This window comes from Hydra viridissima, unplaced genomic scaffold (assembly GCF_058129835.1).
Source record: "Hydra viridissima isolate aposymbiotic clone 2 unplaced genomic scaffold, HvirCarnegie_v1 scaffold_14, whole genome shotgun sequence".
NCBI lineage: Eukaryota > Metazoa > Cnidaria > Hydrozoa > Anthoathecata > Hydridae > Hydra > Hydra viridissima.
The window spans coordinates 1,275,251-1,301,084 of NW_028324313.1; the positions used below are offsets into that span (position 1 = coordinate 1,275,251).

A 25,834-nucleotide genomic window follows, 5' to 3' on the forward strand; every position below is an offset into this window, starting at 1 on the left:
ATATTTCAAATCAAAGGCAAGAGAAACCAAATATTTAACTGGAATCATGTTTACCAATAAAAAATATGCTTAAAAAAAAATATGGATAAAAATACAAGCTCATTACACAAATAATTTTAAGTTAATTATAATGGACTTTCAGTAGACAATTTGAAAAATTAACAATAATATAGTTCTGTAAAAAAACTCAATTGTTAGCTTTTATTTAGAATCCCTAAACTTGAACTTTCTCATCTCATTTCCATTCAAAATGGGGAAACTTTTGACATTAACTTTTGACTATATCACTATTTTGCCATGAAAGCAAGTTATTTGAAAGTAACAGTGGAAACCTAGGAATGCTAATAAAAAAAAAGTTAATATAATCAACTTAAAAAAATTTGTTCAAAGAAAACTTTTTTAATAAAAGTAAAAATGTAAAAATATTCACTAAAAAACTAAACTTTTATTCTTCCCTTTTTACGAAAAGTTTCTTCCCCTTTAACGAAAAGTTTGTTTTCCTTTTTCAGAAAGTGAACCTCTATATACACATCTATGTAAAGGTGAACATGGAAGGGGTTCATTAGAATATAAGAAACATGTGACAGCCGCTAAAGTGATTTCGATTATATCTCATTTGTTAATCTTCCAGGGGAATATTTCTGAACAAATAAGACATACTTTCACCATTATGGATACGGCGAACAGCTTCAGATAAAACAGAACTTATGTCAACTTGACGTATTTTGGGGCATTTTGTTACTATTTGATCTAAGGGCAAGGTGTTTGTAACAATAACCTGATAAAAAAAAACAATAATAAAAATATTAATAAAAATAGTTTATAAATAAAAAAAAATAGTACAAAAATTTTAAATGTAATTTAATTTACTTCTTCAATTTTGGAGTCCATTATGAGCTTTAGCGAATTTCCAGAAAAAAGACCATGAGTAGCAACAACATAAACGTTAAGTGCACCGCCATTCACAAGTATTAGTGCTGCATCAACAATCAAAGTAGCATCATCAACAATATCTTCCTAATAAACAAATTTTTTTGTCCAATTTCAGAACTCAATACAAAATTAAAATTAAAACTAAATTATGTTGTAGTTATATTGTTGTTAAACTTTTGAACATTCATCGTAATGAAAATCACTTACAACTATAATTGCAATTTTATTACGGACATCACCAACAATGGTAAGAGGCTTCTTTACTTTTGTAGGTAACCCTTTGAAAATCAAATAACCAAAAAAATATAAGCAATATTTAAAAAGAATATATATATATATACATATAGTTATATATAGTATATATAGTCCCCATATAATTTATTAATTAAATCCAAATAAATTATTATTAAATCTTACCATGTTCAAGATTGAGAAGATATGTAGTACTAAACTCAGTTCCAAAGTTCTCATAATCACCTAAGACAACAAAATAGCTTTTAATAAATGAAATTTAAACTTTTTTGCAAGAACTTGCAAGTTTTTGCAAGAACTTGCAAGGAATTCCACTAACAACAAAATTTTCCCTCTTAATTAAAAAACAAAAAAAAAACAAAAAAAAAAAACAAAAAAAAAAACATCTCTGTTTAAATCTAACATAATGCAACTCACCTGAGTGAACAGTGCACTCTGCTCCACTTTCAGAGGTAAATCTTCGCCTACGAAGAGCAGGTGGTGACTGTCTGCCATCACAAAAATCTGAATCTTCAGGAATATGCTCCCCGTGAAGGACAGCAATGTTCAATTGTAGACGCTCAGCAAAAGCATTTGCTCTGAGGAAAGAATTATTTAATAGCAAAAGTGACTATATAAGCAAGAGAACTCTTCAAATTTTATCAAAAACTTGAGTAAAATTTTATTAAAGACTATGCTCAGGACTAAATCTTTTGACATGAAATACAAAAATACATGTTGCTTCATAACAACACATTTTTGAAAATACAAATAAAAACATAAATATATAAATATAACAAGCCACTGTTGATATTATAATAATGCTCAAAAATATTGAAATTACATATGTAAAAAATTTACAAAATTCTAATGCTATGTTGCATACCATCATGATACATAACCTAAGAAATTAAAAAATAAATTATATGGGTACAATTTTACCTTGCAGCGCAACCTGGATGTCTAGCAACAACAACTGCTTCTTGATAGCCATGAATCTGAAGAAATATTAAAGCTAACACATCATCTAATGGAACTTTGTATTATTAGCAAATATTCATTTTGTTATACACCATTTTTATTATATTTATGAAAACAAACTCAAGATGATGGCTCAAATATATTTTATAAACAAGAACTTTTATTTAAAAATCTTTTTTTGACAATTTTTTAAAATAAGCTTACAGTCCTTAAAAAAAGCCAATGAAAAGTTAATCTGTCAACTGTCAATTAAATTATTCATGCAAGAAAACTCAGTTTTCTTGCATGAATAATTGGCAATTAGAGAATAATTTAATTGGCAGAAGAGATTTCAAAATAACATCCAGAAGTACCCTTTCTTGAATGTATTGGATTAAAAATGGAGAGGCACGCAGGTTATCAACTGGACAGTCATAAAAACCTTGCACTTCTTTTGAATGCAGATCCAAGGTTAACATATGATCCATACCTATGAACGTCAAACATCAATAAATTAATTTCATATTGTTTATATGAAACAAACCAAATTGCACCTATATTAAGCTGTTGCGCTCAACATAAAGGTTAACATATGATCACTACCTAGGAACAAACATCAAACATCAATAAACTAATTTCATACAGTTTATATGAAGCAAACCGAACTGCACCTATATTAAGTTTTGTTGCGCTCAACATTAAGATTATGCACAAAGGACATTGACATGTCTAACTCAAGTAGTAAAAAAACCAAAATAAGAAATTTCTTCAGTTTTATATCTAGTGCATTTAGAAATCAAAAGAAAAAATTAAAATTTTCTTAAATCACCAGAAGTTGCAAACAAACAAAAATATTGAAAATAGAAATTACAATTTTTTTTAGCATAAACTTACTATCATAAACATTGCTTTTTATTTTTGTAAATTTAGGCTGAAATTTTATTTAAGGCTGTAATTTAAATTTAAACAAAGATGGTTAACAGTTTATTAATTTATGTTATGTTTGAAAGTAATACCTTATTTAAAATAAACCCTTTTTTACAAACATATAAACACAACATATACCCTTATAAGTTAATTAAAGCTTTTTTGTAAGCTTGCTAAGTACACCAACATTTAAATTGAATTAAATATTTCATTTTATGACATTAAAGATCAAATACTAAGCTGTGTGATCAACAATATCTAAAAAGTAAAAAAAGCTTCTAGAAGATGACTTTGCATTGTTATTCACTAAAATTCATTATATTATTTCATCAGTAACTTGATGCAATGATGTTATTGATAATTGCATCATAAAATCAAAAAGAATCATGATTAAAATTTTAGAAATTTGAATTTCTAAAATTTTAATTTTTTCCTTGGTCATACTTACCAGCTCTGCAAAGTAACTGAGCAAAAAGTTTTGCAGGTATAGCTCCTCTGTTTCGCATCTTACTCTGTTTTGAATACGGAAGGTATGGTACAACAGCTACAAGATAAAAATTATGGTGTAACGGCTATAACATAAGAGATATGTTGAATAGCATAAGAGATATGTTGGTATGTAGAATAAAGATTCTTTCTTCTGATTTCAAAAAAGATATGAATACAGTTGCACCAAACATTTATAATCAATCAACTATATTGTATTTGTGCCGAGAAAATACAAACTCATTAATGAGATACTTATTTTAAAAAAAACATTCCAAAATGTTTTACATTTTAATAAATATGTATGTAAATATTTTAACAAATATGTATGTAAATATATAATAAATGTTTTAGTGGTTTGATGAGTTAAGCAGCTAATAAAACTTCTTTTTGACATGAGTTTAAAATCAGTTTTAAATTCTGCAATTTAGAAAAATGCAGAAAAGACTAACACCAACTTTAAACTAACAGTCTAAGCATAATAATAACAATGTAGGCTAAACATAACGATAATGGTAGGCTAAAATAAAATTACCAATAACTCTGCGACAACATGCTGTTTTTAATGCATAGCACATCATTAGCAATTCCATGATACAATCATTTGGTTCACTAAATGACAAAAAATACTTTTAAAATTGTATTTAAATGCAGGAAATTTACAAATCTTCAAAATCTAAAATGTCAGCACATTAATCCCAACATAAAACTAAAATGTCAGCACATTAATCCCAACATAAAACTAAAATGTCAGCACATTAATCCCAACATAAAACTAGGCATTTTAAAACTTACTGAATGAATACAAAGGAAAACTGCAAGATAGTTAAAATTATCACCAATCAATTCATTTATTTTTCTGAACATCTGTAATTTCTTTTCACAAAATCATTGTCTCTTTTAATATTTTTTGTCTTTCTCATTCATCAAATTTAACTTAATCATACAAATGTTTGTATTATAATAAAATACATTTATCTATATACAAGCATATATACAAACATATAGATAGACATGTTTCTGTTAATTTAATTCAAATTACAAATTATCTATGTTAAAATGTAAATATTAACTAAAGAGATGTAGAATGGAATTTTACCCTTGCATCACTTGCATGACATACACATCTTTATTTCGAACAGACGAGGACACAGTTAACTTGGTTTCTAAAAACAAAGAAATATTTCAGAGGTTGAAAGAATTTCTCATTTATACATTAAGAAATTCTCAATTATACACTTTTATGTGTTAAATCACAAAGTGTCTTGTATAAATGAGACTGCTAGATATTATATATCATTAAATATGAAGGAACGCACCTTTACACTTTATATGGTTTCTAAAGACATCTAAAGTAATCACGGACAACACTTAGAAATTATTTTTGAATTTTTGCTTAAATCTCATACAACCCATGCTTGTATCTAGTTATTTCAATTTTTTCATTAAGGACAACTTGTAACTTTTTGTGGAATGGTTTATGAAAAAGCATTGATAAGTGTTTATCAACAATATTAATTGTTTAACAAATTTATCAAGCTTTTATCAATATGAAATAATATCTTTATCAATATGAAATATGAAATAAAAGTTAAAAAAATTAAAATTAGCTTTAGCTTTTATGAAAAATACAAGTTGAAAAATATATCAATTAATTTAAAAATTAGCATTGAATGAGTTTTTTGTGTTTGTCCCCTCCCTTTTTAAAACAACTTTATTGCATTAAAAAAAATTGTTTTTTTTTGTAATTTTTATAGTAGTCAAAAATAAAATATAAATAATATGCAAATATAAAATAGGAAGTAGATAAAGTTCTATGAGCTGTTTAATATAGTTAATGAACAAGATATTTAAACAAAAATTAGGTGAAAAACAATTTTTTTACTTAATTGACGTACTTTTTCAGATAACAAGCACCAATCAATTTATGAGTTAACATTACATGAAAAATAGTTTTAAAAAAGACAAACCTTTGTTTGAAAAAGCTCCACACTCCATCACTCCAAGTGCTATGTTCAGCCTCCTACCAAAATAGAGTCACGATGATATAAGCTTTCTTATAGTAATATTCACAATGATATAAAATTCTTATAGTATCTATATGTATACATCAGATAATATTATTCTTGTATGCTATTTCTTAATAGCAATTTTACAACCTGACTTATAAATAAAAATACTTACAATGTAAAGACACTTATATCCTATATTTGTATTTAGTCAAATTTCAAAAGATTTTCAGAGAAAATAAGATTAATGAATAAATCTTTTGAAAGTTTAGGTTGTGTGATCTTAGGATTTATATGATAATTTAGATCATGGACTTTAGACCTTGGGACAATGCAGATGATAAACTAACCCTGTTTCCCAGAAAACTTTGTTCTTAAAGCCCTGTTCTCATTGCAATTGGAAAATTGAAGATTTTATACGGAGAACAAATTTTCTGTCAGAACACTATGGATTTATATTTTAATAGTAATCTATATGCTTCATAGAAATATGCATACATTGAAAAGAAACCTATTGTATAACTTGATATGACAACAAAAGATAAATTTGGTGAATGAAGATGGAAAGTTACTCCCATCAACAATATCAAATACGTATACATAACTAATGGCATGTCACCAGGTACATTTGCTGTAAATAAAATGCATATATGTAAATAATGGCATGTCACCAGGTACATTTGCTGTAAATAAAATGCATATATGTTACTAATTGCATGCTACCAGGTACATTTGCTGTAATTAAAATACATATATGTTACTAATTGCATGCTACCAGGTACATTTGCTGTAAATAAAGTACATATATGTAACTAATGGCATGTCACCAGGCACATTTGCTATAAATAAAATACATATATGTAACTAATGGCATGTCACCAGGTACATTTTTTGTAAATAAAATACATATATGTAAATATAGCATGTCACCAAGCACATTTGCTTTAAATAAAATGCATATATGTAACTAATGGCATGTCACCAGGTACATTTGCTGTAAGTAAAATACATAGATGTAACTAATTGCATGCCACCAGGTACATTTGCTTTAAATAAAGTACATATATGTAACTAATGGCATGTCACCAGGCACATTTGCTGTAAATAAAATACATATATGTAACTAATGGCATGTCACCAGGTACATTTTTTGTAAATAAAATACATATATGTAAATATGGCATGTCACCAAGCACATTTGCTTTAAATAAAATGCATATATGTAACTAATGGCATGTCACCAGGTACATTTGTTGTAAATAAAATGCATATATGTAACTAATGGCATGTCACCAGGTACATTTGTTGTAAATAAAGTGCATATATGTAACTAATAACTTGTCACCAGGTACATTTGCAGTAAATAAAATACATATATATAACTAATGGTATGTCACCAGGTACATTTGCAGTAAATAAAATACATATATATAACTAATGGTATGTCACCAGGTACATTTGCAGTAAATAAAATACATATATATAACTAATGGTATGTCACCAGGCACATTTGCTCTTAATAAAGCTTAAAAAAATATTCACAAAACTTCTAATTAAAGAAATACTCACGCTGCAACGTTCTTTGCTAAGGGTAAATCTGAGCCCTTCAGAGAGAAAAATACTATGTTAGACTCTCCCATCCTGCTAGTTGCTCCTTGTGCCTTTCCAAAGTAGGAGGCTCTGGAGAAAATAGGTTGCCCGTATCGTCTTGCCGTTTTTGAACAGTGGTCGCAAATATTTTTACAACAATGAATACTATTTGTTAATATATAGGGTTTTACATAGAAAATTTCGTAATTCAGTTTACCGGCATCGTTCCTTCACTAAAATAATAATATGTTATGTTTTGGCATTAGCTGTGTAATGTAACTTCTGTTAAGATGAACTAAAATGTTTCGCGTTTTTAGTTTCATTATGCATTTATGAGAGATGATATTGAGGCGCCGGATGTTTGGGTGCAATTTTGAGAAAAGTTGTGTCAATTATTGCACTTTAGAAGTGTTAAAAAATTTCGGGTAACTTAGAAATCAGAGGTTAAGGGAAGAAGAGGGGGATATATGACAGAATATTAAGCCTTAAAACCTTTTAAAAAATATTAAAATACGCTTTGAGTCTAGTAATTAATGGCGGTTGTTAAGTCGTTATGATTTAGCTGCTAAATTAATACCATGAATGACTGAGATTTTGTAAGCAAAGCTAATTCTCGTAATAAACAGATAAGGAACAGAAGAAAATCACGGTAAAAAGAAGAGTTCTTAAGAACTTTTCAAGAATTCTTTAAAATTTCTTAAGATTTTTTTAATGTGGCATTATGTTTTGTGGTTTTCTCTTCTTTTTTTTTTTTTTTTACCGAAAATTTTCTCTGCTCCTATCTCGAGCTCCTAACTTAGTTTACTTGATATTTCTAAAAAGAGTTCGGAATTTGTTATCGTTTAACGAATAATTAGCGAGGTAAATGTTAATGAGTACCGAAAGTTCCACGGTTAGGGGAGGTATGTGCTGCACAAAAGATGTGCGATAGACATAATTGAAGTTTAGGATTTCTAGAAAAGTAAAAACTTTCTCCATTATTGCTTTAATCATATTTAACTATAAAAAAAACCGCTAGATAAAAAAATACTATTAGTCAAAAACTACATTAAAGTCAATAGAAAACAGAGTTATTTGCTTAAAAGAAACTCGCTTTCCCCTCTAAAAATATGAAAACACTCTCACAAAATAGATTCCTTAAAGCTAGTAAATCAAGACGTCAGAAAATTTGATTATAATTTTGAAAGGTATGCTCATGCAAGGAAGCATTGTTGTGCTGTAAAGCAATTTCCTGCAGTTGTTTTAGCTAAACCTCGATCTTTGTTACGTCTGCAGAGGCTTTCAAAAATAATATTTTTAGTACGGTTGTTGAAGATGTTGTTTTGATGTAGAAGTTTGTCGATCAAAATTTTCGTTTGTCGATCAAAATTTTGTCGTTTTTTTCGTTTGTCGATCAAAATTTTCGTTTTAGAATTCTGCTGCGAAAGTGTTATGCTAAATTTTTAAAAGCTATGCAAGATTTTTAATTCAGAATCAGCTGTCTCGTTTTGAATTTATATGTACCATAAAAATATGTTGCGATACTTTTAGCTATTGCGATAATAATTTATATTTCACAGCGGGGTAAAATGAGCCGACTAATCACTAATTCTATTAAAAAACGTCAGTTGACAGCGCAATAAGAAAAGAAATAAAGCTTCCTGTAGCCATATTTTATTTAAACTTCGGCGTTTTGGTTTTCGGTTTTTTTTCTTGCAGTGACTAATAAAGTACAAACAAATCGAGCCTAAAATAATCGAGCCTAAAAAATTAATACTTTTATGCATACAAAGTGACAAGATTACTGAAAAAATTTAATCACATAACTTACGTGATCTTGCTTCAACTCTTTAGGATGTTGAACAGAATTACTTATTTGATTCAAAACCGTTTAACTTATGCATGAATAAAAATGTGTGGCACCAAAAACTTTTGCTGTTTAAAACTCATACAGAGTTCTATTTTAATATCCTTCAAAAACACATTTTATTGGTACTCATTTAATTACTGAGATTGAATTTGGTATTTTGTTTTCTAAAATTAATATTAATTTAAAAACCAAACTGTGTCGACTGTTTTTATAGGTCGGTTGTTTTTTTTTTGTTTTTTTTTTGTAGATAGGGGTGGTGGGGGACTGTAGTTCGAATAATATTTTGAATAATATTTAAATATTTTTGTTGACTTGAATATATTTTTTTTTTATCGAATTCTTTATTTTATTATGTTATTTTACAGCTCTTAAAAATATTTACCGAAATCTGCACGGATAAAATTGATGCGACATGTGATTGTTTTTTTTAAAAAAAATATTTAGGCAAACTTTAAATTTTTTTTTTATCAAACTGCAATTTGACAAAATTGTCAAACTGCAATTTGACAAAATTGTCAAACTGCAGAACGAGAAGATAAAAAGGAATTTGCAGTAGAAACACGAACTCATAAAAATCCAAGAAGTTTTAAGTGGTTTATCTCAAACTCAAATTGCGACCCAAAATTTATTATTTCCAAGAGTGGATTTTGTAATGTGGCTAAACGCTACAACGGCGCTAAAGAGTGAAATTGTGTATTAACCAAAATAGGATCATTACAAAGCTCTCAAACGATTTCACTGGAATTAGTCCATGTCACCTTTTTCACAAACTCAAGTTTGACCAAGTAAAAGAAAAAGTACCAAAAAAGAGTGGTGGTGGTGGGGGGGGGGGGGGGGGGGGGGGGCGGGGCGGCAGAGCGCATATTGACGAGTCATATTTTGATGTCCGTAGAAACAACGATTGCAGTTAACTCGATTGATGTTTAATTTTTTTTTTTTTACTTTAGGGTGACATGGTATTAACTTCTTTTAGCACTTTGGCTTTATTGGTGTTCTCTTGTCAGCAGCTTTCAGTGGGAATCGTGAAAAGATTTTACCACCGTTTATCAGTACGGAGGTTTTATCGAAAAATATTTTTTTGAAAAATGTATTTACATTTATTTAGTTTAGATATCAATTTCGTCATACAAAAAATATATATACAACTTGAATATATATTACAAAAAACCCACCCCCCTCACACACAAAAAAAGCACCCTTTTTTTTTTCTGCAACATCGTTTGAACTTTTCTAAACTTTTATGAGAAGAAAAATAATTTTAACTGCATAAACCTTAGTTATAAATTACCTATGCCACAATAATAAAAAATTAGGGTACATCACTTAAAGACAATAGTAAATTTTGTACAAAAGACGAGGATATAATAAAGATATAAAAAATGAATAGTGTTAAATTAGGAAATAAATATTTAAAACTTTCGTTCTAAATTTGTACAACGCGGAGCTGAAACTGATAACGAACAAAGAAATTAAAGGTTTTTTTTTCATATTAACTAATGAAAAATAAAGTCATTAATCACTAATTATGAAGAAGTTGTGAAACTATGACATAATTATGAAGGACTATGACATAATTATGAAGAACTATGACATAATTATGAATTAAGTGTTTGCGGAAATGAAATTGGGATTGAAAATTTCTAAATTCAAAATTCAGAATCAGCTCCATTTAGTAGTCATGCCTCCTCATTTGACTCCGAGTTCTTAAAAAGAATATTTTCAAAGAGCTCCTCATTTTCAGCGTTTCTTGCGCAAAGTGAATCTAAATTTCGTAGTTCTCTTTCATCTACGCAAACAGTATTAGGGGTTGTAATAAGCGCACGTGTACGTGATACTTTACCGCCATTAAATAATGCCGATACCCCGCTATGTTGTAATAAAGAAGAGGAAGGTGTGATTGAAACTGCTGATTCATTACTACCATCGCTTCCTATAGGGGTTCCTGGTAGGGAAACAATTACGTGTTTATCTTCTTGTTCTAATGCCTCGATAGGAAATTCAGGAATAATTTCTGAAACATAAATATAAACATAATAAATATAGACATAAATATAAACTACAAAAAAAACAACATAAGAATAATAATTTTCCTCTTTTGCCTAAAACTAGCGAGTAAAAAAAATCTGAAACCAAACCTTTCTCTGAAGATTCTATAGCAGCTGGATTGCTTATCATGGATGCACTTTTACAAGCTCTTCCACTTGCTCGATTTTTAGTTTCAGTACGTGAACCTCTAGCAGAGCGTGACCGCCCATGCGAACGACGACTTCTTGTAGACGAATTGAGGCGCCGACGAACTAACAAGCAAAACAATCCGCCCAAACTTTAATAGTTTATAATTATTTACGTAATAAAATCGCACTATAAATTTACCGCAAACTAATCGCACATGATCACAATTCATTGCAGAAAATCAAAAATATAGTAAGTCTATCTAAAGTGCCCGAAGTACATCACCTCTGTAATCTATTGTTTGCTATGTCCTTAAAGAGGAGTAAAATCTTACCGAGACTAAATTGTGGATCGCCATCTTCCTCTTCCTCTTTAGGGTTAAAACCATTTAAAGCTTCAATTAACTGCACTTCTTCTAATTCATCATCCCCAGACAATAATTTAAAAAAAAAAAAAATACTATGTGAATATCATGATATACTTTATAAAGAAAATACAAATTCTGTGTAGTACTGAAGTAGCTAAGAAGATAAGACATGTTAGTTGATACGGTTTTATCCAAAGTAAATGCCGCATTTACTTTGTACCTTTGTCTTATGTAATTAGTCTTGCTTTAAAAACGCAATATTTTCTTACAAGAAAAAATAGTTTGAACATACAACGTAGGATTGATGAGAAAAACAAATTATTTTTTAAAAGAGGTATTCATGGAAAAAAGACAAAAGAAAGACTTTAAGATTTGTTCATTTCTTAACACAATTACAATTTTAATCACCTGAGTGAGTCACTAAATAATTTGAATTTTAAAAAATCACTTACTGCAGATGTTGTTCCTGTTGCAGATTTTTTCTTACGCACAGCTTTTATTTGAAGCAAAGCATGAAAGTCTATAAAAAAGATAAATAGAAAAAAAAAAAAGTAAAATACAATTGAAACTTTTAAAGAAGATGAATTTTTAAAGAAGATGAATATCTCATATCTACAACACACACGTACTTGCTCGACATATTGGACAGCGGCTTGAGCTTGTTCTCATGTGTTCTCCTGAATGAAGTTTTTATGTTAAGAAAAAATTGCCTAATTAATTATAAAATCTCATTTAATGTATTGCTCTTCTACTATCATCTTTTATTTCAGTAAAATATTAAAGATGAAATTGAAACAAGGAGACAGGATTATAACTTTAAAATTAAAACTATAAAAAAAACTGAGATGCATTAAATGGATCATACTCACCACATGTTTCACACAAACAGAGATGCCTACATGGAAGCATAATGGTGTCACGCAGATTACTCATACAAATAACACACTCAATATTATCATCAACTTCATCTCCTTCTTCCTGTGAATAAAAGTAAACATATATATATATATATATATATATATATATATATATATATATATATATATATATATATATATATGCAGTGGGTTGCATAAATATAGAGTCAGGGTGCATTTTAGTATTTTGTATGCGCACCACGAACTTTCATACATGCACAAATACATCTAAGCATAGATTCAACTAGTCTGATGCATAATTCTCTTAAAAATTCTTTCCAAAGTATTCCAAGGCCTGGTGTAATTGTGCAACACTGGTTATGCTCTCTTTGAACAATCTCTTGTCTATCCAAGCTCAAATGCTCTTGATGGGATTGAGATCTGGAGAACAAGCTGGCCAAGACATGACCATAATGTCTTTCTGATCAAGCCACTCTTTAACCGAGATCATAATGTGAGCTATTGTGCCATCAGGCTGAAATCTGGCTATTGGTAATAGTTTACTTTTGAGGGTCTCCTTGAAGTTGTACTTGTCTGCTGTTATAAATGTATATAGTCCTGCTCCTTTATGGGATAAGCATTCCCATATTCCAACTGATCCTCCTCTGCCTTGTATCCTTGGTACAAAAATGCTCTTTGAACTTTTCACTAGCCAGCCTCTTGATGATTAATCTTGACTTGCGATTTATCACCTTAAAATTAGATTTGTCGCTGAAAATGACTTTGGTCCAGTCTTCTACAGATCAGTGAAGTTTTTCTCTACCCACTTTAATCTTTTTAGGCAATCTGAGACACGCAAAAGTGGTTTTCGACCAGCAACATAGCAATCTAAGCCTTTCTTATTTAGGCATCTTCGTACAGTCCATCTACTAACACTAACATTACCAGGCATATTTGTGAATCCTTCAGCAAGTTTGCAGTAAGAAGTTTTGTCTAACCTTTTGATAGAGATAACTTTGGTCTCTTGAAGTTAGCTTTAAAGGCCTACCAAGCCTTGGTAAATCTTTGACATCATTATGTAGCTCGTGGTTTTTCAATGTTGCTTGTACACATTTAAGCGAAAGATTGCACATTTGAGTTATTTCTTATTGGCTTTTTCTTTTATCTTTTAGCAGATCTAGAATTTGCCAACGTACATTGTCTGAAACAGCTTTTCTGCCCATTTTTGTCTTGCAAATAACTTAAGATATAAAAACTTAATTTTATTTTTGCAAGAATGTTTATATAGTTCGAAAGAAATCAACCACCAAATTATAGACTGTTCAGATAATATTTCAAGTTAAGTCAAAAAATTTTAACTGACTCTATATTTTTGATACATTAGAAATACAAGTATATTCTAATTGGATTTATATTTATTCAACACTGGTAAATTTAACGAGTTCGAGTTATATACCATTAGAAAGAGAATCAATTAATTAACACAATTCATATGCTTTTAAACGTATTAATTATTTGCTTTCAATTTTGAAAAAAATAAAAATTTCGCATAAAAAAAGTAGTGACTCTATATTTATGCAACCCACTGCATATATATATATATATATATATATATGTATATATGTATATATGTATATATATATATATATATATGTATATATATATATATATATATATATATATATATATATATATATATATATATATATATATATATATATATCACCATTTAATAAATATAAACAAGTTGTTGATAAGAATATTAAAATAAAAATTATATACAAAAATATTATAATATTGAAAGAGAAAGAGAGAGAATAGGAAAAGGGAAGGAGAGAGGGAGGAGAAAGAGGAGGAGAGAGGGAGAAGAAAGGGGAGGAGAAAGGGGAGGAGAGAGGGAGGAGAAAGGGAGGAGAAAGGAGAGGAGAGAGGGAGGAGAAAGGGAGGAGAAAGGAGAGGAGAGAGGGAGGAGAGGGGGAGAGAGAAAGTGAGAGGGAGAGAGTGAAAAAAAAATGAGTGAGAGAAAGTGTTTTGAAACTTAGTAGTGAAAATGACAATAGTGTAGGTTTACCTCATTAAATTCTCCAGATTTATTTTCAATTCCATAAATCTCTTGAGTCATGAAGCAAAAACCATCTACCTAAAGAAAAATTAGTTAGATAAAATTTATTATGTAAATATTTACAAATTAATAACTTGTTGTCAGTGATGATCATACTAATGATTTATCATTTGTTGTCGCATACGCATGACATTTGTTGTCGCATACACAATCTAATTCTAATATTTTGTGTTTTTTTCTTGTCATTAATTACATTTTTAGAGTGTATACTATACTATATGCAGCATAGACATTAAACATCTGTAAGTTTTTATAATGCATTCTTCACATTCATAACTTCTAAAAACTTGCAACTTTTTTTTGGAAAAATTTACTATTTAAAATAAACATCAAAAACAAAAAATATAAAACAAAAAGAATCTGTAAAAAGTTATGAAGTTGAAATAAAAAAAATCTCAACAACTAAGTGCTAAATAGTAAAACAGGTCTTGCTGTTAAAGAACAAGGAAGAAATAAATTGAGTTGAAAAAATTTTGTGGTATCACTGAACCTACCATTATTTTTTGTTTCATAAACTTTATTGCAAACATTCCATCAGATAACTAAAGTAAAAAGCAATTATACATAATATAACAATATATAAATAAACATAATATAACAACTTTTTATAATTTATTACAAAAATGACTTCTGATAAACTAAAATATTCATTTATTTTGTTTGTTTTTTTAAGAAAACTTTCAGAGCATTCTGTGACTACTGAGATAATTTTAAAGCTGAAAATAAAAAATAAAAAAGCTGAAAATCTTTCAAGACCTATTAGAATGATGAAAATTCTAAACAAAAAATTTTTAATTTTAGTTGAAAATTTGTAAATGGTGTTTTACTAATCAAAAATTTATAACAACTACCCATGAAAAAAAGGTCTTTACAAAACATTTCTGAATTTGCAAGAAAGTTATTATAAAAAGAATAAGATTTAAAATATAAAAAGATATTCTTGCTATCTGAATATTAAAAAGACCAGATTAACATAGTATGGTGCCCAATACTATGTTAATCTGGTCTTTTTAATATTCAAGGCCAAATTTAAAGTGCTCCTCCTACCCCTTACTAATTTGCATATTAAAAAGTGCTCCCATAAAAAATAGCTTTTCATAACTTGTCTTATTTTTTTTGTAATTCATAATATATATTTATACCTGTTTGTAGCAAATAATATATACAGAAGTTAAGAGAAAAGACTCATATATGCTCCCCCCCCCCCCCCTCCCTTCTAAATAATGAATTAGTCTGCATACTTTTCAATATAAAGTTGAAAAGTATGCAGACTAATTCATCATTTGGGGGGGGGGGTTTATTTAATAAAGTTATATAATAGATTAACAACTGCAAGAATTTATAATTTTTAAACAAATTTTTATAGAAAATAAATTAATAAATGGTATAATTGCCAACAAGGGAGGTCTGAAGTATGCACAGCATAAATGTCAAACAACTTAGTTTTTCTGCTTATTTTCCTTGCATTTATGAAGAAATTTATAAATTCTGTGCCTTAATTCAGCTGCACCTTCTTGCATTAGATTAAGTGGAAATGGTGAGTTGAAGATGATTTCGAAAGCATGTGCCAATACTTTATGAACAGAAGCTGGGACTTTGAAACAATTATATATCATTAAAATTTTTTAATGCTTCTTTTATTCTCAATCAAAGTTGAAATTTAGCACTTTTTTGATGATTTTTTACTTTCAATGCATAGAAATTTAAGTACCCATTTTTTATAGATTTTTTTTTTTTATTAGCCTGTTTGATAACCTTTCCAATCATGTATATACTGACTTTATTTTATTGAAGTGTAACATGAAAAAAATAATATTTTAAATAATTTCTGGCATGTGATTTTCCACTGTGCAATGACTGGTCTTCTAGGGCAAATAGATGGAGTTTAAATGAGGAATCCATAATAAATACTAAATACCTTTTCAATACCAGATAACGTTGCTTCTGATTGACCAGGAAAATCTGCATGTTAAATGTAAAATTTATTTTAAAACATCAAAAATATTTCAAAAAAATGAATTAAATAATTTGTTTCAAGATTAATTTGAAATTTTCAACGCACCAGCATCATTAACAGATATTTGAACAACCAGTGGAATTTCATTGTTTCCAGGGATATAATTCAGCTGTAATTAAAATTAACAAAAAATATAAACCAATTTCTGTTATTTTGATGATAAAATGCAAATCATAACAGTATAAGTATAGGGGGAGGCTTACTTCTGATGGCTGAAAATCTTCAGGATTAATAAGTAAACGAGTTCGAAATGTTTGATTTGCTCCTTTTCTAAATGTAACAGGCTCAGATGTTAACTCTGGCTTCCTTGATGTATATCTATAAAAAAAAAAAAAAAATTCATGACTTTTATTTATTATATAGAATAAAACTATGATAAAAAAAATGTTTGTTAAACACCAAGGCATATACTGATCATTTTGAAATAGGTATCAAAAAGTACACTTTCTTGCAGCTTTCTCTATTCTTGTTTATTGCAACAAGAATAAAGAAAGGATTTAAGGACATGCTACAAACATAAATTAAACTATTTTAGTAAAATCATCTTTCATGACACTTTGATTTCATAAACTGATGCGAAAAGTTTGAAAAGGGCTTAATGGACGAATTTTGTAGAATAATTCAATTGACTAAACTAGATAAACAGTAAGATTGTTAATAAATCATGGAAGATAAGTATTAAAAAGATGGCATGGTTATCTTATCTTAGAAATCAATAATCAAAAGCTTGTCCTCACTTTCAACAAATTTTTTTCAATTAAAAACTTTACATACAACAATAAATAGCAAAAAAACATGACATAAAAAGTTTACGCTAGGCTATTTAGCTTATGAAATTGAGAAAAAAGCAAGTCTAATTTTAAAGGTGCTATGCTATTAATCAAAATTTCTTTTCAGTGATAAATTTCTTAATTCCCTTTTCTAATTATTCCTGATTTGCTTGATATATACACAAAAAAAAAGTCTCTAATTGTTATCACAAGTTATTATATATAGTTATTATAAAAGAAATCTTTCAAAATTGTTCTATCAAAATTGTCACCATAACATTGATCACTTGATCAAAAAATGATTTTCTACAAGTGAATTCCCTAATGAATTCAAACACATTTCCTACAGGTTCCCAAATGTTTAAATATTTATTTTCTACTAGTGAATTCCCTAGTGAATTCAAACACATTTCCTACAGGTTCCCAAATGTTTAAATATTTATTTTCTACTAGTGAATTCCCTAGTGAATTCAAACACATTTCCTACAAGTTCCCAAATGTTTAAATATTTATTTTCTTTAAGTGAACTTCCTAGTGAATTCAAACACATTTCCTACAGGTTCCTAAATGTTTAAATATTTATTGTTTAAATTTTAATTATAAAACAAATTTTTATTGCATGATGATAAAACTCAAAAAACTTTCTCAAATCACTACAAACACAGTTATTAAAAAAAGATCTTTATTTCTAGTTAATACTATTACGTATTTCAAATTTATATCTTGTAAATATCTAATATTAGTTCATGTAAAATTTAAAAAGAAAAAAAAATTCCGAAAAAATCAATTTACTTTAAACATCCAGTGGTTAAAAATTCTTTTGCCATTAAGTAAACTTCAACGGAGCAATTGATATCAGCATCAAAAACAAATTCAATCCAATATGGATCACAATCTTCTACCTTATCTTGCACTGAGGCTCTAAAAAAAAGCATGTTGATTGAAATGATTTAAAGGGTTATGAAATAGATTCTTATGAAACAATACTATGTTTATAATATATATGTAACAATATATATGTTTCTGAGTTTACTAAGTGGAGCATCACTATCACCAAAAGAAACAATATCAGTTCCATAAAATTACTTATAACTATATTTATTTACAAATATTTTATCACTAACTTTTATCACTTATCAAGACAACATTATTTTGTAAACTTTTAGTAAAAACTTACTTTGATAGTTTTAATGTGTCTTTTCGCAAATGCACTAAACTTCGCACAGTATTGCTTGGTTCATCAGGCTTTCCAATGGAGTATGGAAACTAAAAAAAGTATTAGTTGTTATTGCTGTTATCCTTTTTGATAACTATCATCAAAAAAAGATAAAATTACAATTTCCAAAACCTACTGGCATTGGTTTACTAGGGAGATAATTGAGATCACTGTTTTCTCCAAATAAAAATCGCTCAGGATTCATGTTCTCAAACTTTTCGCCAGCCATCATAAAATGTGTACCAAAGTAAGAGCCTATTACCAATCAAAATTATTATAATAAATATTATAATTAACTATTATAATTAATATTATCAAATATTATTATAATATTAAATATATTTTTACAAGTAATATCAAATAATCAAGATATGCATCCAACAAAATACAAAAACGTGGTATTTGTAAAAAATTAAAAAATAGAAATGACGAACCACTGAAAATTGTAACAATCTCTATATATAACATAACAAATTTAAATTTTACCTGATTTTGGGGGAAACCGATAAGAAGAAATTAAATTGCCATCAATTATCTCCACTCCACTGTCAGCTCTTCTTTGAGATGTCAGAAGAGAGTTTCCCATAATAAACAATGACAACTTATTTTATATACTAAATTTAATATTCATAAGAGCAATTATTAGTATTATGCAATGTGATGCTAAGGTAACTATGTTTAATAGCATAATAACAAAGATTCTTCAGTGCAACATTTCCTCAGGTTTCCACTTAAATTTTAGTACCAAAGTTCTAAAATTAAACTCAAACTTTTTGTGCGAACGTTTCATTAAATTAGATCATAATCAGTAAAAAAAATAATTTTAAATTAGGTCAAAACCAATCAAAAATTTTGACATTGAATTTAAAATCAGGTCATATTGTGAAAACAATTTAAGACAACAAAGGTTTTAAGAATAAATAATGAATAAATAATAAATATAGTTTTCAAAACAGAAAAAAAGTTAGAGCTTTAGTTTAAACACTTAAAGTGAATATGCTGTTTTTAATGATGAAAGCAAAAGCAATTTCTGAAATTGAGCTCAATCCTTTGCTACTGGTTCTGATGCTCAGGTCAATGATACTCAATTCTCAGGACCAGATATTTCTACCAGAGCTTTCTTTACTAATTCATTTCTACCAGAGCTTTCTAAACTAAAGTATAAATGTTATTTTTTTGCATTTAAAAGTTTTTTAGAAAATAATCCAAGTTTGTAATTTTTACTACAATTTTTTGCGTGTATATTTACAATACGTTGCCTATTAGATATTCAGATGTGTAATCATATAAATTTTACATTGTGTTATAGACATAGCATTTTATTAGAATCTAACAATAATTTAGAAAAAAATATTTAAAACTTTGAAACAAAGTAAAAAATGAAAATATATTTTGATATTATAATTACATATATAAACATCCATCCATCCATCTATCCATACATACATACATACATACATACATACATACATACATACATACATACATACATACATACATACATACATACATACATACATACATACATACATACATACATACATACATTACGTTACATTATGTTACATTACATTACATTACATTACATTACATTACATATATTATACATACATACATACATACATACATACATACATACATACATACATACATACATACATACATACATACATACATACATACATACATACATACATACATACATACATACATACATACATACATACATACATACATGCATACACAAGAAAAATAAAAAAACATTAAGAAGTAAGAACGTCAAGAAAAACAACAACATAAACAAAATTCTTTCCAAAAAAAAAAACAGCAGTGAGTTTTAGAAAAAAATTTAACAGTGGCAGAAACTAAATAAAAATATATGTTGTAATATATAACTAATTAAAAAAAAAAAAAAGTAAAAAAATAACTACAAAATAACTATAAATATATATATGATATATATATGATATATGTTTAGAGATTTAAATAATTTTGAATATTTTAATCACGTTAAAATAATTTTCCTGCAGAAATATACTTTTAAACATTAAAAAATCAAATTTGGGGTTCTTTGTTGATAGATGTCAACTTTTTACTTGCACAGTCCAATACAATACTTTCAGATTGTACGTGACAATTACATTCTACAGGATCAACCATACAGGCACCAACTAATAATTGGTCTTGACGTGGGACAAGGTCAATAGGTTGCATATTTATTGATTTGTAATATTCATATGGACTGCATTCAGGTACATGCATCACTGAAGCAATGCTGTTAATTTTATTTAGTTGGTATAGCATTTTTTGGTTATCCCAGTCAGCAGCTGTTGCCTTAAAAAAATGTTTTTATAACACATTAATTTTAAATTTTATACTTTTTCGCAAAAACACCTGCAAAAAAATTGAAAGACAGAAGAAAAAATAGCAACACACAAGATTCATTTTTGAGTCTTGTCTTTTATGCAAGTTTTTAAAAATTATATATGCATACCATGTCAACAAAGTCAGCACCCCATACCACTTCACTTGGCAAATAAGATGTTCTTGTTTGCATGACATAGCCAGTTGCTTCAACTGTTCCTTCTAAAACTACAACCACTTCCCAATTTGATTGATAATATTCATGTTTTGAAATATAATAAAAAGGACTCATTTTGTCAATAACATGAACAGCAGTGCAAGGAAAGAGCAAGAATAAGCGGTCACTTTCATCTCGTATATTATTCCAATCAGTACCAACTCTTAATTGATCTTGATGGTTATGAATTATTTTACCTTCAAGTGTTTTGTAAGATCGGAACAAATACATCCTGACATGACATTCAATTAACTGACGTTTACGCACATCAGCTATGCTAAACATAAAACAGATTTTATTATCTCGTTTTGTTATAACAGCTGAATCTGAGAACTTAACTGTAGATTCACGCTTTCCAGGACGAGCAATTTTTGTGTAAATCAATCCACAGAAACAGGCTCCTAAGAAATAGCTTAGTAAAGACTGAACAATGAGAAGAATGATGGTTTCTTCACATTCACTTGATATCTGCCTGCCACCATACCCAATTGTCATTGACGTTTCAAGAGAAAGTAAAAAAGCTTCTCTGAATGTTGTTATATGGTCAAAACACTTTGGGCCATGAAGTATAAGTATTATCCACCAAATAAAACCAAATATCAGCCAAGAAACTAAAAAACATAAACATCTGAAAAAGCTAATTCTTTATTAGTTAAAAAAAAAGAATAGAGGTCAGAACAATCATTTTAGTTATTAGTTTTAATAATAACATTAAAAGTTGTGGAGTTAGTTCCCCCATCAATAAAACCTAGGTTCAAAATATTGGAAAAAATACTTATTCACTCAGTAATCATTCTTAACTTCTTACTTTTTTGTGAAAAAAAGTCAAGCATCATTAAAACTCTTCACTTCAAGAGAAAATTTAGAAACCAAAAATTTATCTAGAGTGATTTTAAAAAATTCAACAACTGAGATTGTGGATGCATTAAGAAGAAGATTAGATTATAAATTCTATCAGTTAGTGTTGTACTAAGCCATAGTTCCATATTGTTCAAATGGAATGAGTGTCCAAATTAAGTTGTAAAAATAGTCCTAACTCTTAAACTTTCATTTTTTAAAACTAAAACAGTTATCTAAACTAAAAAAGTATATCCTTTCCTCATTAAAAGATAGGCTAAAGAATCCATTTTTGTTATTTGTTTTGGTATGCATAATTTATCCTAGCAATATCCTAGCGTTGGATATTGGATATTTTGTATTAATCTCAGACTGAAAATATGCCAGACATAATGAAAAGAACACAGTGCATTTTGCACTTTTTTAAATTTATGCTTAAGTATAACCATTAGAGACTTTTAGTCTTGTAAAGTCTTATAATCAACTAACTAACCTTATTTTATTAGCACTAAAATTATCCCAGAAAAGATCTTTTAAGCTAAACCTCTGGTAAATTTGTGGGGTATTTTTAGTAAAAATCTAAAATTAATTTGGCGTTTTACTGCTTTTTTTATCTAAAATTTATTGGCGTTTTAAATGCTAATCCAAGACCACATGTTGACACAGGGAAAATGTTTAGTTGATGAACTTGAAAAAATTTTTATTCAATGTTATAGAAATATGTACTTGCCATAACAATAAAAAAAATTAGATTCTCTGAATTGCAATAAGGGGGGAATAGGGAAGACTTACTGTACATACACACATTACCCCCATTACCCTAAGATACTGTAAACCGCTTGATAAAAATTTTTGGTTTTTTCTAGTTAAATACATTTTTTATTAGCCTAAACAATAATTTAAAACAATTAAAACAAAACAAAGTTGAAACTTTCAGGAAACTGGCTTAAAAGTTTAAATGCTAAGTTATTACAAATGGAGTAGTTAACTCAAGTAGGTTTTTATCTGAACTAACTAAATTTCTATGTCCTGTTTTTGCTCTATCAAATTCAGGATAAAAATTAGAACTATATAATAGAACTCTACAGATTTTGAACATTAAGTTGTATTATAAGAAAGTTATTGCCATGTAAATAATGATTCAAAATACAGAAATACTTTCAATATTTCTCCACAAAACTTTTACAGCTTCTGCAATTTATGGATAGATTTGAAATTTCTAAAATCATATATATACTACATAACATTTTTTTTTTAATTTTCATTCATCCTTTATTAACATATCTGCAACTTCAGAACTTTCATCAACTTATGAATAGCTTTGCCAACAACTTCAGAAGGAACTACAGAACTTTATCAGTAACAACTGATTCTAACAAACCTACTGTTGATTGGGAACAGTCATCTAACAAATTTAGAAACAGTAGTTTAATTGGGAACAGACATCAAATGAAAAGTAGGTTTGTCAGAGACAATTTACCAAAAGTAATCAAAAGAATATAAAATAGGAACATAAAATATAAAAATATAAAATAGGATATAAAATAGGAACATAAAGTAATATAAATTAGGAAAGAATATAGAATAGGTAGGTTCACTTCAAATAGTCATTCAGTAAATAGTAGGTTTATTGAAAACAGTTATCCTAAAATTTATCTCCTTTTTCTAAAAAAAGAATCAACCAATCAGGAGAAAATATACTGACTGAAACAGTATCTCTGCAAGATAAATTGCTGTTGAAATTACTTGAACCAGATGCTTTGAGTAGAGATATGCTTTTTTTTCTTTTGGTTTAGTTTTTTTAAAGTCACTCATTTTTTGACAGCATAATATTTTCCCTCACACTATTTATTTGCCTCAAGAAAACTACTTTAAAAAAGATCCAGGATTTATTAGCATTAATTCTTGAACTCTTTTACCATCAAACTTGTTTTTTTATTTCTTTTAAAATTGCAAGTTAAGCCCTAAAAAGCCCTAAAAATAATTAAGTGCTATTACATGCATTATGTAACAAGCACTAACAACTAATACCAATCCCAAAACTGAGACTACATACATACATACATACATACATACATACATACATACATACATACATACATACATACATACATACATACATACATACATACATACATACATACATACATACATACATACATACATGCATACATAAAGGTTGAAAAAAAAAATTGTAAAATATTTTTGAAAAAGGGCAAATTTTGACATAAATGCTTTAGTCAAAGCAGCTCTAGATATATGGATTAGATTATTTATATACTAACCTATATAAAGGATAAAAAACAGCCCAATGAGCCATTTCCACTTTGCATCAACAATTGTTGTAAAAATATCTCTTAAATAAAGATTCCTTAACACATACTTAGATCTAACATTCCTTTGACCGTTCTTTTCAACTAATCTCTGCTTTTTTGAAGTGTTATTGAATGTGAAATATGGTTGAACAGCTACATTAGAAACAAAGTTCTTTAAAAGTTCCTTGTCTTCATCATCTTTATTTTTATTGTTAATACATTCGATGCCACTCTGTCGAGGATTATTGTAAGGAATTTGTTGAAGCCACTTTAATAAATGCATTTGTGCTTCTATTGTTTTTATCTTCTTAAGAAATATATGCAGCTAAATTATTCCAATAAGCAAATTAATGTGTAGTAAAAAAATTACAAACAAATATATTGCATAGATAGCAATTGATGAATAGAAAAGATAAACGATTGCAACAGCCTAAAAAATAATTTTGTGTGTAAATCCATTGAGACATGATAAAACATTTATGGAAATGATTACTACAAATTTAATTAAAAATCCTTCAAAGTAACGGTAACATGTTTTTGTGATAGTCATAATAAAGCCGTATTTGGCGAAAGTCAAAGCTGATTAAATTTAGTTAATATATTATTTATGTCACTCGCAAAGTTTCGGTGGTGTGTTTACCTTTTTTTAAAACTAAAATGCCGGAACCGATATTTTAGTATTAATAAAGGTTTGACATGATACAAGGATCCAATTAAATGTTTTAAAAAAAGAAGTAAAAAAGGAATTTCACAAACGCAATTTAATTCTATGAAAAAAAATTTTCAAAAAACGTAATTACATTTTCAATTAGAAATTAAGTTTTAAATAGCTTTGGAGAAAAAAAAATTTGCCCACTGAGTTAAATGGTTTCTAAAAACGCAAATTCAATCGCTGACAACAAATGAACTTTCAATTTTGTCTTCACTTCGAATTTAAATATTTTTATTTTTAAATCAATATTAAAACGATTATAGAAGATTTTCCAAGCATTTCTTTAGAAGTAAAGGGTCGATTAATGAACGAGATTAAATTTATTGCTGTAACTAATTAACTATCCAATATCACGAACTAAAAAAACTGCATATAAATGCATACATATACATACTTTGCATACATACATACATACATACATACATACATACATACATACATACATACATACATACATACATACATACATACATACATACATACATACATACATACATACATACATACATACATACATACATACATACATACATACATACATACATACATACATACATACATACATACATACATACATACATACATACATACATACATACATACATACATACATACATACATACATACATACATACATACATACATACATACATACATACATACATACATACATACATACATACATACATACATACATACATACATACATACATACATACATACATACATACATACATACATACATACATACATACATACATACATACATACATACATACATACATACATACATACATACATACATACATACATACATACATACATACATACATACATACATACATACATACATACATACATACATACATACATACATACATAC

The 25,834-nt window shown here is 27.9% G+C and overlaps 3 protein-coding genes across 4 annotated transcripts; all 3 read right to left on the reverse strand.

Moving 5' to 3' along the window:
• Positions 1 to 31: 31 nt before the first annotated feature.
• On the reverse strand, positions 32 to 7,714 carry LOC145192772 (phosphoribosyl pyrophosphate synthase-associated protein 2-like). Its single transcript, XM_090072227.1, has 12 exons — positions 7,116 to 7,714; positions 5,508 to 5,560; positions 4,637 to 4,703; positions 4,073 to 4,149; positions 3,500 to 3,595; positions 2,499 to 2,614; positions 2,107 to 2,162; positions 1,603 to 1,763; positions 1,351 to 1,410; positions 1,141 to 1,211; positions 871 to 1,017; positions 32 to 778 (listed from the first exon to the last, which is right to left on the reverse strand). Exons 1-12 carry the CDS (start codon positions 7,184 to 7,186, stop codon positions 620 to 622), a joined length of 1,134 nt encoding a protein of 377 aa, XP_089928353.1. The 5' UTR covers positions 7,187 to 7,714; the 3' UTR covers positions 32 to 619.
• Positions 7,715 to 10,027: 2,313 nt separating this feature from the next.
• On the reverse strand, positions 10,028 to 19,146 carry LOC145193168 (E3 ubiquitin-protein ligase MGRN1-like). Of its 2 annotated transcripts, none has more exons than XM_090072226.1 (15): positions 18,993 to 19,146; positions 18,643 to 18,761; positions 18,468 to 18,556; positions 18,083 to 18,211; positions 16,724 to 16,838; positions 16,566 to 16,629; positions 16,422 to 16,465; positions 14,998 to 15,045; positions 14,453 to 14,521; positions 12,394 to 12,502; positions 12,154 to 12,201; positions 11,977 to 12,044; positions 11,492 to 11,591; positions 11,121 to 11,282; positions 10,028 to 10,996 (listed from the first exon to the last, which is right to left on the reverse strand). In XM_090072226.1, the coding sequence occupies exons 1-15, from the start codon at positions 19,090 to 19,092 to the stop codon at positions 10,662 to 10,664; spliced, it is 1,599 nt and encodes a 532-aa protein (XP_089928352.1). In that variant the 5' UTR covers positions 19,093 to 19,146; the 3' UTR covers positions 10,028 to 10,661. The 2 variants fall into 2 exon arrangements, with proteins under 2 accessions (XP_089928352.1, XP_089928351.1); XM_090072225.1 differs by having other exon boundaries at positions 14,453 to 14,517; positions 14,994 to 15,045.
• A 576-nt stretch (positions 19,147 to 19,722) lies between these two features.
• Positions 19,723 to 24,592, reverse strand: LOC145193065 (G protein-activated inward rectifier potassium channel 3-like). The gene is made up of 3 exons (XM_080070451.2): positions 24,210 to 24,592; positions 21,001 to 21,698; positions 19,723 to 20,840 (listed from the first exon to the last, which is right to left on the reverse strand). The coding sequence occupies exons 1-3, from the start codon at positions 24,520 to 24,522 to the stop codon at positions 20,562 to 20,564; spliced, it is 1,290 nt and encodes a 429-aa protein (XP_079926577.2). The 5' UTR covers positions 24,523 to 24,592; the 3' UTR covers positions 19,723 to 20,561.
• Between the last annotated feature and the right edge of the window lie 1,242 nt (positions 24,593 to 25,834).

What these genes read in the sequence shown, in the direction of transcription:
- LOC145192772 (XM_090072227.1), bottom strand. Translation starts at nt 7,186, where the DNA reads ATGGGAGAGTCTAACATAGTATTTTTCTCTCTGAAGGGCTCAGATTTA. An exon ending in TGGAGCTTTTTCAAACAAAG is followed by an intron (nt 4,704 to 5,507) that starts GTTTGTCTTTTT and finishes CTTTGTTTTTAG; the next exon opens with AAACCAAGTTAACTGTGTCC. An exon ending in CATCCAGGTTGCGCTGCAAG is followed by an intron (nt 1,764 to 2,106) that starts GTAAAATTGTAC and finishes TTCTTTCCTCAG; the next exon opens with AGCAAATGCTTTTGCTGAGC.
- LOC145193168 (XM_090072226.1), bottom strand. Translation starts at nt 19,092, where the DNA reads ATGGGAAACTCTCTTCTGACATCTCAAAGAAGAGCTGACAGTGGAGTG. An exon ending in AATATCTGTTAATGATGCTG is followed by an intron (nt 16,466 to 16,565) that starts GTGCGTTGAAAA and finishes TTTAACATGCAG; the next exon opens with ATTTTCCTGGTCAATCAGAA. An exon ending in CTGTCCAATATGTCGAGCAA is followed by an intron (nt 12,045 to 12,153) that starts GTACGTGTGTGT and finishes TCTTTTTTATAG; the next exon opens with ACTTTCATGCTTTGCTTCAA.
- LOC145193065 (XM_080070451.2), bottom strand. Translation starts at nt 24,522, where the DNA reads ATGCATTTATTAAAGTGGCTTCAACAAATTCCTTACAATAATCCTCGA. An exon ending in GTTTTTTATCCTTTATATAG is followed by an intron (nt 21,699 to 24,209) that starts GTTAGTATATAA and finishes TATGTTTTTTAG; the next exon opens with TTTCTTGGCTGATATTTGGT. An exon ending in GTGCTGACTTTGTTGACATG is followed by an intron (nt 20,841 to 21,000) that starts GTATGCATATAT and finishes CATTTTTTTAAG; the next exon opens with GCAACAGCTGCTGACTGGGA.